A 16202-nucleotide genomic window follows, 5' to 3' on the forward strand; every position below is an offset into this window, starting at 1 on the left:
TAATGTCAACCCCCTCCTTGTAAGAGGGAACTATCTTATGCAGAGTCCTAGAATCATGCTCTTTCACAGGATTACTATCTGGAATACTGCTGCTGCTAGCATGGGGTCCTAACCCCAACCTCTGTCTTTCTTTTTCTAAGTCTAAAGATTCCCTGTCTAGAGCCAGCTGTTGCTGTTTAAGCTTCAGCCTGGACTCTTCCACTCTCAATCTATTGAGCTCCCTTTCTAACATTCTGTCATCAGGGTGGGTGGGTTGGGCATGCTTTGACACAGAAGAATGGTGTGAATGAGCAGAGGGAGAATTGTCCCTAACAGCTGGCACCCTAACAACCTGGCCTGCAGGAATGACATCCCTACTGTGATGAGAGCTCACATTAGTACCAGTTATGCTAGGTGGTCTGCTAAGGGGCAAGTTGGGAAGGATACCATCTAAAAGTCTTACTGGGGGTTCCCCAGAATCAGAGTGTGAACCATCTCCTAACTTCTCAACTGATGTGCCAGCTAAGGCCTTATCATTTTCAATGAGCATGTTATTTAACAATTCTCTAGAGGGATTCTTCCCTACCCCTAAACCTCTATCAATGCAGAGACTCCTCCACCCTTTCCAGCTAAGGTTATCATAAGCAGTTCTGGCCAGATCAAGAGTAGAACCTGTACCAGACATGATAGAAAAAGGTTTGGGGACAGATGCAAGAAAGAAAAAGTTTCAGGACTTTTTAAGGAAACAGAAAAAAAACTTTTTAAACTTTTTAGAAACTTTTTGAAAGTTTAGAGGTACTTTTTCAGCACTTAGCAATAGAGTAAGAGAAGAAAAGCAAAACTTTTTGGTTAGGTGTACATACACTGAACTTGTTTTGTATATTTTTCTCTTATGAAAAGTACAAAATGACAAAGTGGTAAGTAGTTGCAAGTACTTATCCCACCGCTGCACGACCAATGTAGGAGGCTGGCCTGGCTTGTAGTGGGTACCAAGGGGTACTTACACTATGTGCCAGGTCCTGTTATCCCTTATTAGTGTAGAAGAGGTGTTTCTAGCAGCTTAGGCTGGTAGAAGGTAGCTATAGCAGAGCATCTTAGGCTGGACTAGGAGACATGCAAAGCTCCTACTATACTACTGGTGTCATATGCACAATATCATAAGAAAACACAATACACAGATATACTAAAAATAAAGGTACTTTATTTTTATGACAATATGCCAAAAGTATCTCAGTGAGTACCCTCAGTATGAGGATGCCAAATATACACAAGATATATGTACACAATACCAAAAATATGCAGTAATAGCAAAATGAAGTAATGCAAGCAGTGTATAGTTACAATAGATTGCAATAGGAGCACATAGGTATAGGGGCAACACAAACCATAATACTCCAAAAGTCGAATGCGAATAACGTATGGACCCCAAACCTATGTGAGCTCGTAGAGGGTTGCTGGGACTGTAAGAAAACAGTGAGGGTTAGAAAAATAGCCCACCCCAAGACCCTGAAAAGTAGGTGTAAAGTGTACCCATGTTCCCCAGAGAGCACAGAAGTCGTGATAGGGGGATTCTGCAAGGAAGACCAACATCAGCAATGCAACCAAAGTGGATTTCCGGACGGGAGTACCTGTGGAACAAGGGGACCAAGTCCAAGAGTCGCGACAAAGTCGAGATTGGGCAGATGCCCAGGAAATGCCAGCTGAGGGTGCAAAGAAGCTGCCACCGGATGGTAGAAGCTGTGGATTCTCCAAGAACGAAGAGGGCTAGAAACTTCCCCTTTGGAGGATGGATGTCCCACGTTGTGAAGAAGCTTGCAGAGGTGTTCCCACGCAGAAAGACTGCAAACAAGCCTTGCTAGCTTCAAGGGTCGCGGTTAGGGTTTTTGGATGCTTCTGTGGCCCAGGAGGGACCAGGATGTCAACACTTGTGTGAAGAGACAGAGGGGGTGCCCAGCAAGACAGGGAGCCCTCACAGAAGCAGGCAGCACCCGCAGAAGTGCCAGAACAGGCACTACGAAGAGGAGTGAACCGGAGCTCACCCTAAGTCACAAAAGGAGATCCCACGACGCCAGAGGACATCTCAGGAGGTTGTGCACTGCAGGTTAGAGTGTCGGGGACCCAGGCTTGGCTGTGCACAAAGGAAATCTTGGAAGAGTGCACAGGAGCCGGAGCAGCTGCAAATCACACTGTACCCAGCAATGCAGTCTAGCATGGGGAGGCAAGGACTTACCTCCACCAAACTTGGACTGAAGAGTCACTGGACTGTGGGAGTCACTTGGACAGAGTTGCTGAGTTCCAGGGACCACGCTCGTCGTGCTGAGAGGGGACCCAGAGGACCGGTGATGCAGTTCTTTTGGTGCCTGCGGTTGCAGGGGGAGGATTCCGTCGTCCCATGGGAGATTTCTTCAGAGCTTCTAGTGCAGAGAGGAGGCAGACTACCCCCACAGCATGCACCACCGGGAAAACAGTCGAGAAGGCGGCAGGATCAGCGATACAAGGTTGCAGTAGTCGTCTTTGCTACTTTGTTGCGGTTTTGCAGGCGTCCTGAGCAGTCAGCGGTCGATCCTTTGGCAGAAGGTGAAGAGAGAGATGCAGAGGAACTCTGATGAGCTCTTGCATTCGTTATCTAAAGAATTCCCCAAAGCAGAGACCCTAAATAGCCAGAAAAGGTGGTTTGGCTACCTAGGAAGGAGGATAGGCTAGCAACACAGGTAAGAGCCTATCAGGAGGAGTCTCTGATGTCACCTGCTGGCACTGACCACGCAGTACAGTGTGCAAGCAGCACCTCTGTTTCCAAGATGGCAGAGGTCTGGAGCACACTGGAGGAGCCCTGGGCACCTCCCCTGGGAGGTGTAGGTCAGGGGAGTGGTCACTCCCCTTTCCTTTGTCCAGTTTTGCGCCAGAGCAGGGCTGGGGGATCCCTGAACCGGTGTAGACTGCTTATGCAGAGATGGGCACCATCTGTGCCCATCAAAGCATTTCCAGAGGCTGGGGGAGGCTACTCCTCCCCAGCCCTGACACCTTTTTCCAAAGGGAGAGGGTGTAACACCCTCTCTCTGAGGAAGTCCTTTGTTCTGCCTTCCTGGGCCAGGCCTGGCTGGACCCCAGGAGGGCAGAAACCTGTCTGAGGGGTTGGCAGCAGCAGCAGCTGCAGTGAAACCCCGGGAAAGGTAGTTTGGCAGTGCCCGGGTCTGTGCCTGAGACTCGGGGGATCATGGAATTGTCTCCCCAATGCCAGAATGGCATTGGGGAGACAATTCCATGATCTTAGACATGTTACATGGCCATGTTCGGAGTTACCATTGTGACGCTGTACATAGGTAGTGACCTATGTCCAGTGCACACGTGTAATGGTGTCCCCGCACTCACAAAGTACGGGGAATTTGCCCTGAACGATGTGGGGGCACCTTGGCTAGTGCCAGGGTGCCCACACACTAAGTAACTTAGCACCCAACCTTTACCAGGTAAAGGTTAGACATATAGGTGACTTATAAGTTACTTAAGTGTAGTGGTAAATGGCTGTGAAATAACGTGGACGTTATTTCACTCAGGCTGCAGTGGCAGGCCTGTGTAAGAATTGTCAGAGCTCCCTATGGGTGGCAAAAGAAATGCTGCAGCCCATAGGGATCTCCTGGAACCCCATTACCCTGGGTACCTCAGTACCATATACTAGGGAATTATAAGGGTGTTCCAGTATGCCAATGTGAATTGGTTAAATTGGTCACTAGCCTGTTAGTGACAACTTGGAATGCAAAGAGAGAGCATAACCACTGAGGTTCTGGTTAGCAGAGCCTCAGTGAGACAGTTAGTCATCACACAGGGAACACATACAGGGCACACTTATGAGAACTGGGGCCCTGGCTGGCAGGGTCCCAATGACACATACACTAAACCAACATATATACAGTGAAATATGGGGGTAACATGCCAGGCAAGATGGTACTTTCCTACAGTTAACACAATGAACGTGTACAATTTTTCTTGAGACGTTTGCTTTATGGAATTGAATACAATGTATGTTTTTTATGTGAACATTAAGGTGGGGCTATAACAAATATATACATTTGTAATTTGTGTTTTCAGCAGTGGCACCAAATTGCTTGGGTTAACATGTCAGTCCTGGTAATGGTTTTTACAAATTGCTAACTTGACCAAAACATCAGCGTTTGTCATCAATTGGCTGCATTTATATTGAGCACTTTCTGCATTCTCATTTTTATGATGTGGTAAAAGGTCCAACGATGTTTTAACATTTTTGTATTGTTTTTACATGTGAAGTGATAACATATTTCTTGTAGTTTCTGTGCCACTGTCTCTCAGTGCATCTCAAAACATGAATTATAACTATATCTATTTATCTATATAGCTTTATCTACACATATATATATATATATATATATATATATATATATATATATATATATATATATATATATTTATCTTGTTTATATTGTTTCTTTTTTATAACTATTATATCTAATTATTGCTAGGTCCTTTAAAAAGAATACTTTGAGTTATTTTGGCTACACCATACAGGGTAGCTAATAAGGTGTGCTTTATCACAACAAGCTCCTGTGAAACTGAATCGAAACAAGACACTCAGAGGTGTTCCATTTTGTTAGTTTGTTGCAATTTCACCCAGAGTGAAAATTCCTACCAGAATTACATCACCTGCAACTACAAGTGTCTCCAGGCCCATAATTAGCAGGGCTGCAATCTCAGTACCTGATCATTCTGGGCCGGAAGAGATCTGCCCTGTCCTGCCTGCTGTAGGGGCTTTGGGCAGCTGTACAGCCCGAGGCCTGCCTAAACCCTCCAGCAGCATGGGAGGGGCAGACAGTGACCCCCCCCTTCCTCCCAGACAGGCAAGCATAACCCAATGCTCCCCTACTCACGTACCCCCCTCCACACCCTCCCGCTAATGCTTTCCGGCTGCTCAGGGCAAATGGGAAATGTTGGTGATTTCCTCCCTGGAGCAAAAAGTTAAAGAGTTCCTCTCCACAGTCTTCCAGATGAGCGGTGTAAGAGGAGGCTTAACTTACCATCTTCAAGGGTGGTGACAATTATTTCCTGAGACGATGGGCCTGTGCCTGCCCGGTTGCAGGCCTGCACCACCACTCCATACTGGGTGTACTTCTTCAGGTTATCCAGCGTGTACACCTCGTTGTCCCCAGTGGTGTCAACGCTGATGATGTTGAACTGGTAATTACCGCCTGAGCTGTACTCCCGGTAACCGATCTGGTAACCACGGATTATCCCATTCTGTAAGTACTTTTTTGTTGCCTGAAAGGGATAAAAAATGACAAATAAGGAAGGATCTAATTTTTCATCAGCGGCATTCTCAACATCATACTGAATGATTAGATATGCTTCGACGAAAAGAGGATGTCATGACTAATTTTATTTGTAAATAGTTTAAAGGTCATGAATTCGCTACCATGTATGATGCTATCTGTATATGCAGCAATGCACGTATGTACTCCTCCCATTATGTTTAAATAAACAGTTAGATCAAAAAGATGAAGTTGTCTAAGTGTTACTGCCCTACCCTACAGGAAGCAAGGGGCTAGGGCGGTGCGACAGGTACCACCGCACCGGGCATTGACTTTGGGTGAGGGCCCTTTGTTTGCAAGTATATTATGGTTTGAAAAGCACCTGCTGCCACATTCCTTGCCTCCACCAATTTCCAGGAAACAATAAAAACATTAAGATAACTCGGTGATTAAAGGGAACTGCTGGGTCATGAGAGTTGGAGTTTTGTCTGGTGGAAGTTTTAACTCGTCATAAGTTAGCACAGAGGGTGAATATGCCTGCTACAAAGAACGTGTACCCTGCAGATCACAAAGTCCATATCATGTAAATAGGTCAATGGGTTACTGTTTTTTAAAGAGATAGTTACTTGCAGTTTATAAGTTAAAGTACTAACATAGAACAGTGAGATAGAAACTGCCACCAAAGAAATGCGTGGAAACTGCAAGGTGTAGATTATGTTATGATTTTTTCCCCAGTCTTTTGTTATCCTAATGTTGCAAAAAGGCTTCATTTGGGTAGAAATCAATTCTTATTAGTAAAGCAACCCCCCAACAATGGTGGCACTTTTTAAATTGTAAGTTTGTGCTTCTCCAGATCAACACTCTTAAATTATACTGCCTACCGGTATGGGTGTTGTGCCCCCATGCCTTCTAGTCCTCTGTCTTATGTAACATTTCCTATACACTGATTAACACACATATAAATGATTTGCCTCTGTGTAACATGTTTGTGATGTAAAGTGCTCTGACACTCTACACTAGTATGAGTGGCGCTATAAAACTAATTAAATGCATCTTAGAGATAGTGGTTATGAAGACTTAAGGGCACTGTTGAAGGGTGGTAGTGAGGAAATCTGTGGCGAAGGTGGTCATTGGGGGGAGCGTAAACAAATATTGTCGCACTGGGTGTCACCAGCGCTAAAATGGGCCAAGGATATTATTTACCATTCCTCACAGTTATAAAGAAGTGGGTAGCTAACAATCATTATTGCCTGGTACCTACTTCAACTGATGCATCCTGCTCAGCTCTCGCAGGGCACGACAACCAACGTAACTAACTTGCAATCTTAGCTTTCCAGTCAGCCGTGCACATCTTGTGCGACTGATGACTTCACTTCTCTCAACGAGACTGCACATCATAAAAATTGAAGACGTGTTGTAAGAGATTGGTTGAGAGAGGTGAAACTCTGCTCAAGCGGGAACCATGATCCTTGTCAGGGGGAAGTCACAAGCCAACCCCAAATTAACCTGTGTTCAACCCTCCGGTAGCTTGGCACAGAGCTGTCAGGCTTAACTCAGAGGCAATGTATCAAGTAACACAGTGAAAACACACCACAAAAGGCTCCCACACCAGTTTAGAAAAATAGAATATTAAAATTGAGCAGGTTGCAAGTTCATCACAGATGACAGATGTAATGCCTCGCATGGAAATTTTGGCCTGGCTGATTTTTGGTGCTAACCAGTTGATTAAAGATGTTGGAAATCAAAAGTGACAAATCCCCATTCATGTTATCATGATTTGCAGGCATTTGCTTCCACTGATGTAAAATACATCTATGGAAAAATGGTATGTTGGATGGATTTTACACAGTGGTACGTTTAGCAATATGGGTGGACCACTTGAATTTTTCCTAGGTTGTGGCAGGAAGGGTTGTCACTGGGAACCAGGTGAACACACACAAATTAAAACTTGTTGACTATTGGTGAAGAGTCCCAGTGTATTTTGTACACACAACATGCACATCTGCACTAATGGCCTGATTACAAGTCGCACAGTACTAGGGCAGTGGTAAAACTGTATGATACTTTACACTTACTGTACTGTAAATCTTTACCAGAACTATGTAACTATGAGTAAAACCAAGTGGATTGGGGAGCTACCATGTGGGACAGATTTTTCTGGTCATGAACCACATGGAATTCCCAATTCTATTGGGTTTGAAAGCATACATTTTCAACCTGCTCTAAGTAGGTGGTATATTTATAAGGGGACGTCTGGGTGGGTAAGGCATATGGAAGGAGGCACAGAGAGTAGAGGACCAAAGGGAAGTTTTTTCCAGCAGGATGAGCATTGTTCGTGTCCATCAAAATAGATTAAAAAAATTACACACACACAGGAATGAGGCTTAGCTCCTTCTGCAGCTAAATCCTCTTGTGATTTTTCCAGCCAAAATTACCAGATGCTGGATATGGTTCTCCCACAACAGTACAAACCAGGTTTAGAAAATCCTTCCACACTGAATCGGGTGGAATGTAATTCCACGAGGTCATTTCATCCTCAGAATTGGGGCTTAGTGGCCAAAATGCTGGAGTAAGAATAAAAATTCGATGTGAATATTTTCAAGGAGTGTAAAGTGTTGTAGGTGGAGGGCGATGACATGCCATCTGTCAGCCCAACATAGGTAACGCAGACTTGTTTAAAAAGTAAAATAAGAACGTATGCCTGAAGGCTGTAGCTGGCATCATGAACTTTGGGTACCAAGCAGCGAAAATACCATCTCCACAAAATCTTGGAGACTTAGGCGGTCATGGTTACCGCCATTTGGCCGCTCCGCGGTCAAAAGACCGCGGCGGCCATTCTGGCTTTCCCGCTGGGCCGGCGGGCGTCCGCCAAAGGAGCGCCCGCCGGCCCAGCGGGAAAGGCCCTGCAACACAGAGGCCGGCTCCGAATGGAGCCGGCGGTGTTGCAGGGGTGCGACGGGTGCAGTTGCACCCATCGCGATTTTCACTGTCTGCCATGCAGACAGTGAAAATCATGCTGGGGCCCTGTTAGGGGGCTCCTGCACTGCCCATGCCAGTGGCAAGGGCAGTGCAGGGGCCCCAAGGGGCCCCACAACACCCGTTCCCCCCATCCTGTTTCTGGCGGTGTAAACCGCCAGAAACAGGCTGGCGGGAAGGGGGTCGGAATCCCCATGGCGGCGCTGCAAGCAGCGCCGCCATGGAGGATTCTCCGGGCCAGGGGAAATCCGGCGGGAAACCGCCGGATCCCCTTTTCTGACCGCGGCTTTACCGCCGCGGTCAGAATGGCCCTGGAAGCACCGCCAGCCTGTTGGCGGTGCTTCCGTGTCCCTCCACCCTGGCGGTCCATGACCGCCAGGGTTGGAATGAGGGCCTTAATGATTTCCAAATTGTCAAACTGGTTATGGTTCCATTGATCAGCTGCTGAAAAAGCTATGTCGACCCAAAATCATAAGCATGCCTCAAAGGTGAATTTCTGAGACTCAAATTTAAGGCTACTGACAAGGAAAGTGTCTGATGGGAAAGGTTCTGAAAATTCTGTGGGATTTCATGGACAATGAAAGTCAAAGTAAGAATGTGCAGAGGAGAAGGAAATTAAATGCTGCATTCTAACACTGATCATGGTTCTCGTTTACACGTCTTTATTTAACATAGATGCCAGTCTAGGTATATCGCGATCTGCAGGGTCCATTTCTCACTTTAATCTTTCAACGTGAGTCGCGATTTGTTTGGATTTTATTGTAGCATTGAAGGTCTGAGTCTCTGGTTAGGTATCTTGAACAGAACGAGGATGAGTGTGCTGCATGCGCGGATTCATCACTAGTAAGGTGTATGACATTTATGTAATCTACTTTTGCATAATTAAGTGACATTTCTGATTTATTACAAGAAATTGCATTTTAGTTATGCAAAATGCAAAACTGGTGTTGGGGGCATATGTACGAATACTTTTTCCCATAGACACAGAATGGGTAAAAACCTTGGCTGCATATGGCCCTTGGTTCTTTATTTTAGCGTGAAATGCATCCTTGCATGCAGTTTGGATTCAAAGGTGCACTAAAAAATATTGTGCAAAATAAAAGCAATGTGAACAACAGCCACTCATGCTCTATCACTCACAGTGTGCCTGTGTGTTTGCTGTAATTTGTTTCCCGATTATTACCATCAATGGCACATAATTGAGCAATGCAGTATAACAGCATAATTTCAGGAATGCAAATTTCACCTGAGCCTTGTTGTTAGACCTTTTCATCACTTACGTCAACCAGTGAGCCATCTTGGTTGTGCAAACAGCAGGACTGATTTAGATCTTGGAGGAGGGGAATACTCCATCACAAATGTGACAGATATCCAGTCTGCCGTATTACCATCCCAATATATCCTATGAGGATCATAATAAAGTGGATGGGATATCCGTCACGTTTAAGACAGTGTATCCCATTCGCCAAGATCTAAAACTGGCCCAGTGTGTCCTACCAAAACTCTTCACATCCATCAGCGTTGGAACTTCTTTCTTAGCCATTAGCCACCCGACTTTCAAACCATGCTAACCAAAGCAATATTGTAGGAAATGGCCATCTTCCGCGTGAGATCCCCCCAAATTTTTACCCTATTTTTTTGCTGGCTTTAGAAATCTATGTACTTTACCCTACTCACCAGTAGTACAATTCTGTGCTCCCCTTTTTAACATGGTTGAATTTGCCTATTCCTAATTGGTATATTTAAGTTGCCAATACGTCCCTAGTCCCTTGCCACTTACTGTGTCATCCAAAACCGCGGCAATAAAATCACGGCTTTGGTCCTTCAGGATTGGCAGAGTTGTTAATACAGAGGACTTATACTGTAATCCACTAAAGATGCACAACAAGGCTGGAAATAGTTTGGGGTTACTTGAGTTCCTGTTCAGAGAGCTCCTGACCGGTCAAGTCTGACTGCTGCAGTGCAACCTGTTCCAATAACCCGTTTTGCCAGGCACAACTCCCCTTTTCAATATAAGTGAGTCACTCCTATTCAAGTCTTGTAGCGCACAAGGTAGGGTGTATGATATTTAAAAATGGGACATGTAGAAAATTAATATTACTATGTCTCTACAGTGACAAGGTCTTAAAAGCTATTTTCACTTTCGCCGGCCTAGACATAGAAAACTGGATTGAAACACTAATGATGTGTTTCAGCAATGGACCTAGCTAGAAATCTAATTAATTCACTATTTATGTAGTTATCAAAAATCTAATTCAATGGTAAAGTTGGAAAAGTAGCATTACAAAGTTACCCTTTACCTCCCTGAACTGTTGTGAGGCTAATTAGCATAAGCCTCTGCCAGCTCTTAGCCTGTGTTCAGCCTTAAAGAGGTGTGAAATGCTTCACAGGAGCAAGCAATAGGCTTTCCTTAACAGGGTAGCGATGACTCCTCTGAGCGAAACAGAATATGCAGGGTGGGGCCTGTGCACCTTCTTTTGACAGCACAGTGTCAAATTCTGCTTGACCGGTCTGCTGAGTCGCATATAATACTTGGTGGGCACTTGAAAGGGAGAGACCAGGATTCCAAAACAATTTTTCTGGATCTCCTGTCAGGTTGCTGAAGGACCCTGTTTTTGTCCTACAAGACACCTGAGTTTGTTGTGGGTACAGTGACAACATCAAACAGGATTTTAGTGTTAGAATGTGGAAAGGCACTAGGTTCACTCTAGTTCACACCCCATGCACACCATCAGTCTTCAGAGCTCACGTTTAGTGTGGCCAAAGACTTCTGCCACCTTGAAAATGTCCTGACATGGCATTATGGGCCTGTTTGTAGTAGGGCAAACAGAAGCTACTGCAAAAGTGGGTAGGTCAGTGCATGGGAGTGTTTACTGCATTGGTTAGAGAGGGGCTCGGGGTCATCTCCACCCACTAGTTGGTGCCAGACATACGTGTGGCATCCATATGAACCCTCTTCAGAATACTTTCTGTACCTGAGGAGGATCAAAATAGGACTGGACCTGCTGTCTGTAACCTGAGAGGAGCTGTGAAGAATTAGACCTTCTCCCTCTTGTACCCAGGGCAAAGAAGTGGAATCCAAGGATCAGTTGACTGACCTCTGTGGTTACAAGGAGACAACAAGATGCAAAGCACCTTTTCCTGGAAGTACGCAGCAGAGTAGTGGCACCTTGACCTGGACAGGACCCTGTTGTTGGCCTCTGCCAGATGCCCTCTGAGCCTCTAAGTGCCTCCACAGAGGTCTTAGATAGCTTTAGAAGAGTACTATGGTTGATTGGGACTCAAATGACTAAGGGCCTCATTTATATATTGGTGGACAGCCCACTGTTCTGCCATGAGGTAGAGTAAATATCTCTGTCCCCATGACTTAAGGGCCGTCCGCCAAATTTATAAATGAGCACCAAGCCAGTAGTCATTTATAAGGCATTGGCAGGAACTGCATTCACTGTAGTTCCTGTCAATGCAATCAGCTGTTTGGTGCAAGGTTGCATCTGCATGATGCAACCCTGTACCAAAGAGTATTTTTTATTTATTTTCAAAACGAGAATCCAGGATTTACTTTTTGAAAATAAAAGAAGTAATACTCCCCTCGCCATGGGAGACATTTTCCATGGCAGTGGGAGAATTATTTAGTTTTTACTATCCATTACCACTAGCGTTTGCTGTAACCGACAGTAAAAACATGACTACATTTCCACCCATCCAAATTAGCCAGGTGTAGCCATTTCTCTGACGGCCCTTACCCCGTTCGACTGTAGAGGGAGGTTTGGCTATGGCAGTGACGGAGTAGTCACTGCCGTGGCCAAACCAAACGCCCACTCACATTTCAATTGGGTGGGCGGACCTTCATGTTGAGGTATGCATACTCCATCACCATTGCGACGGAGTACACATATTACCAGCATATAAATGAGGCCCTAAGCCACAAGGTAAAGTCTTTGACCAGGATGAACTTGGTAAATGTATCCACCCTGTGCTCCACTGCAGATGGCCTCAAATTGTTCCTAGGTTCCAGTGTATTGTGACCATAGGCTATCATTGGTGCCTTGCACTTTTTCCCACTATTTCTACCTAAACCTTTAAAAATTTATATCTCTGCTTCGCCTTATTAAATTTTTCACATTTTAGTGTGATTTTGTTTATGAAATTTTAGTCTAATTCTCTAATTCGTTTTGGGATTTTTATTTTTGCCTTTTGACATTATTACTGTTTTGGTACTGCATAAATACTCTACACATTGCTGTAGGTTAATCTGACCTACTCTGTGCTATCGCTACATGTGGGTTGAGCTAAGATTAATGTAGTTGCTTTAAGTGTTCACCCTAACAAAAGTTGTGCCCCCATCTAGTTCAGGGCCATTTCCCCGGACTTTGTGAGTGCGGGGACACCATTACACATGTGCAGTACATATAGGTCAATACCTATATGAAGGTTCACAATGGTAACTCCGAATATGGCCATGTAACATGTCTAAGATCATGGAATTGTCCCCCCATTCCAAATCTGGTATTGAGGAGCCAATTCCATGCATCCTGGGGGCTCCACCATGGACCCCCAGGACTGCCAAACCAGCTCTCTGAGGCTTGCACTGCAGCTACAGCTGCTGCCACCTCACAGACAGGGTTCTGCCCTCCTGGGGTCTGGGCAGCCCAATCCCAGGAAAGTGTGTCCCAGACTTCAGCCATCTTGCTTTGCAAGGTGTGGGGGCACTCTGGAGGCCTCTGAGTGGCCAGTGCCAGCAGGTGACGTCAGAGACCCCTCCTGATAGTTCCTTAGCTGATAAGGTAGCCAATCCCCCTCTCAGGGCTATTTAGGGTCTCTCCTGTGGGTTCTCTTCAGATTCTGGTTGCAAGTTTCCTTCAGGAATCCTCTGCAACTACTTCAGCATCCTCTGACCTCGGATCAAATGCAGCCTGCTCCAAGAAATGCTGTAACTGCAACAAAGTGTCTATAAGAGACACTTTTCTTTAGCAACCTCAGGTCCAAGTCAGCAACTGCAACGGTTTCCATGATGTGCATGCTCTGGGGACTCCCTGTCTTCATACTGCACCAGAAGAACCGAAGAAATCTTCCGTGGAGTGACAGAGTCACTCCCCTGCTCCAAGCAGGCACCTTCCAAGATGACGACCGGTACCCTGGGACTCCTCTCACAGAGACGAGCGTGCTCCTAAGGACACAGAGGGTAGACATCATCGACATACACTGTCCTGAGGTCCTGCTGACACAATTTGGAGGAGGTAAGACCTTGCCTTCCCTGAGAGCAATGGTACCCCGGTGTACTGCATCTTCTTCACCTCCTGAGGCCTCTGTGCACTCTTTGCAAAATTCCTTCATGCACAGCCTGGCCCAGGTCTCCAGCACTCCATCCTGTGATGCTCAACTCGCTGAGTTGTTCTCCCGCGATGTGGGACCTTCCTTTGTTGTGCTGCAACCGCATTTTGCACCTCCTTTGACCCCGTGTCCCGGGACCTCTGGGGTCGCTGGCTGGCATCCTGAGGGCTCTCTAAAGTGCTGAGAGCCCCCTCTTCCTCCTCACATAGAATTGAGGCCCTCAGGTCCCTCCTGGGGCCATCCAGTGCCATTTTGAAGCAAAACACACTTTTGTCGTAGCCAAGGCTTGTTGGTGACTTTCAACACGAAATCACATCTGCAAAGATCTTCACGCCGTAGGACATCTTTTGCATCATGCAGGAACCCGCTGGCATCATCCTAGAGTGCATTTCTGCAGTCTTTGACTAACAGTGGACTCTTCTTTTGCACCCTCTTCTGGGTTGGCAGAGGCTTCTGTCCTTCCTGGAACTTCTTCTGACTTCTGGACTTGGTCCCCTTCCTTTGCAGGTCTTCAGGTCCAAGAATCCAGCAGTTGTTCTTTGCAGACTTGGTTGGCTGCTGCAAAATCCCAATCACGAGGTGTAGTGTGTCCTAAGGAAACTTGCAGTACTCTACTCCTGCTTTTCTTGGCTCTGGGGTGGGGTAATTTACTTACCTTTACTGTATTCTTACTCTCCCAGCAATTCTGCACACACTACACTTGTCTAGGGGGGCATTCCACTTTCTTAGTATATGGTTTGTGTTGCCCCTAGACCTATTTTCTCCCATTGCAATCTATAACATTTTGTATTGTTTGAATTGTTCTATGACTAGTTAGTTGTCTAATTTTGGTGTCTAGTGTATATATTGTGTATAATACTTACCTCCAGAAGGAGTATTGTCTCTAAGATATTTTTGGTACTGTGTCACCCAACTAAATACCTTTATTTTTGGTAACACTGAGTATTGTCTTTACTTGTGTATAAGTACCCTGTAACTATAAGTTGTATTGCAGGAGCTTAGCATGTCTCCTAGTTCAGCCTAAGCTGCTCTGCTATAGCTACCTCTATCAGCCTAAGCTGCTAGAACACTACTACATTTCACTAATAAGGGATAACTGGACCTGGTATAAGGTGTAAGTACCCAAGGTACCCACTACGAACCAGGCCAGCCTCCTACAATTTGGGTTCCAGACTTGCACAAAAGTGAGCAACAATATAACAAAAGGTCTTGGTAGGAATTTGCGTATGCACTAACCCATCCCCCCCAAGACAACCGTCATTTAAAGTGTTTTTCCATCCATAATCTTGTAGCCCTGGAAAAGCTGTTGAAAGTTGCACTAGAACAGATCAAGAGGGCTCAGTAGGGCAGTGCTGCTCATTCAGGCCTGGCCGTACACTGGCCTTTCCTAAGATCACTGATTTTATTTTCCCCCTTACAAGGAGGGCCTTAGATGCCACAAAAATACCAAGGGCTGAACTGTCACTAAGGGGCAGACAGGAGGGTGACCAGACCGAAGTAATTTTTCATCAAGTACTTGGTAACAGAGGCATGCGTAAAGTTCTGTTCACATGTACTCTCAAACAGAAAACAAATGTGGTGTCCCCGGTAGTGTTTGCTGAGTATACCTCAATGTGCCCTGAGCACATTGCCAGTAGGGGCCCCATACAGGTTTGCGGTCCATACTAGTAGATTATTGAACTGAAAACAAGTATCTAGACTTCTATTTTGTGCTCTGAAATCTTTTCAGTATTCCATCTCAATATATCGTGCTTGCATGATAATTACTTTTCAGGACAATAAGATTATTTTATTTTCTCGTTTGAATTAAGCACATTTTATATGAGTATGACTGTGGTGCTGTCTACTCTTACTACCAATATTTACTGAGATTTCATATAGCATGCAAACTGTTTCCAAATACAGATTGATTCATAAATATTGTCTGGGTGTTTTGCAGCACACTACCTTCCAGGAGACTTTGATGCTTTGTGAAGACACCGCCTCCAGCTGAACATCCTGAGGTGGCCCATCTGGAGCTGAAAAAAAGCCAAAATATGTTTAAAAATTCACAACACAGTATACAAACACACAGGAAGTAGCAATGGGCAATAATTGTGGAAATCAGCTGGAACATGGGCGTTCTTGTTGAACCCATTGTCACTATATCCCAGTAATCACTTCCTGTCCTCTCCCACTCCCTATCCAGATCAAACTGCCCACCGGATCCACCTTCTTCAGCATCCATCCAGCCTTTTGTTCAGAGCTCTGCTGCTCTGTAGCTTGGTTTGTGCTACACAATCCCTGAAATATACACAGGTGCAAAGTAGTGCATCGCTTCAATAGGATAAGGCAAGTGTATCGGTTACCTTCTAACATGCAAAGGCGCCTTCATGAGTAAGGTGCCCAGTTTTCCTTTCTTGCAGAGCCTCTAATGCTCATGGCCAACAAATCAAGAGCTGTAGATGTTGACTCTTAAAAGTAAGGTGTACAATTTCCTAATGAGGCTTGAACAGCTGGTAAAGTCCACATGTTCTTGTACTGCGGAAAAATGTTAATGTTTTCGGATACTGTTTTAATGTATGTGAGTATGAGTACAAGCATCAGGGCATGTTAACCAGTTAATAAATGTGCCAATATTTGTCACAACTTATATTTTTTACC

General features: G+C 45.3%; 1 protein-coding gene across 1 annotated transcript in view; it reads right to left on the reverse strand.

Annotated features, from left to right (window-relative positions):
• The window catches only part of DSCAM (DS cell adhesion molecule), a 1000736-nt gene that overhangs the window by 286574 nt on the left and 697960 nt on the right, over window positions 1–16202 (reverse strand). Inside the window, exons 16-17 of the mRNA XM_069202587.1 lie at window positions 15507–15577; window positions 5022–5262 (exon numbers count right to left, since the gene is read on the reverse strand). Coding sequence (XP_069058688.1) covers window positions 5022–5262; window positions 15507–15577 — 312 coding nt within the window. The remainder of the gene's footprint in view (window positions 1–5021; window positions 5263–15506; window positions 15578–16202) is intronic.

This window comes from Pleurodeles waltl, chromosome 8, assembly GCF_031143425.1.
Source record: "Pleurodeles waltl isolate 20211129_DDA chromosome 8, aPleWal1.hap1.20221129, whole genome shotgun sequence".
NCBI classification, from domain to species: domain Eukaryota; kingdom Metazoa; phylum Chordata; class Amphibia; order Caudata; family Salamandridae; genus Pleurodeles; species Pleurodeles waltl.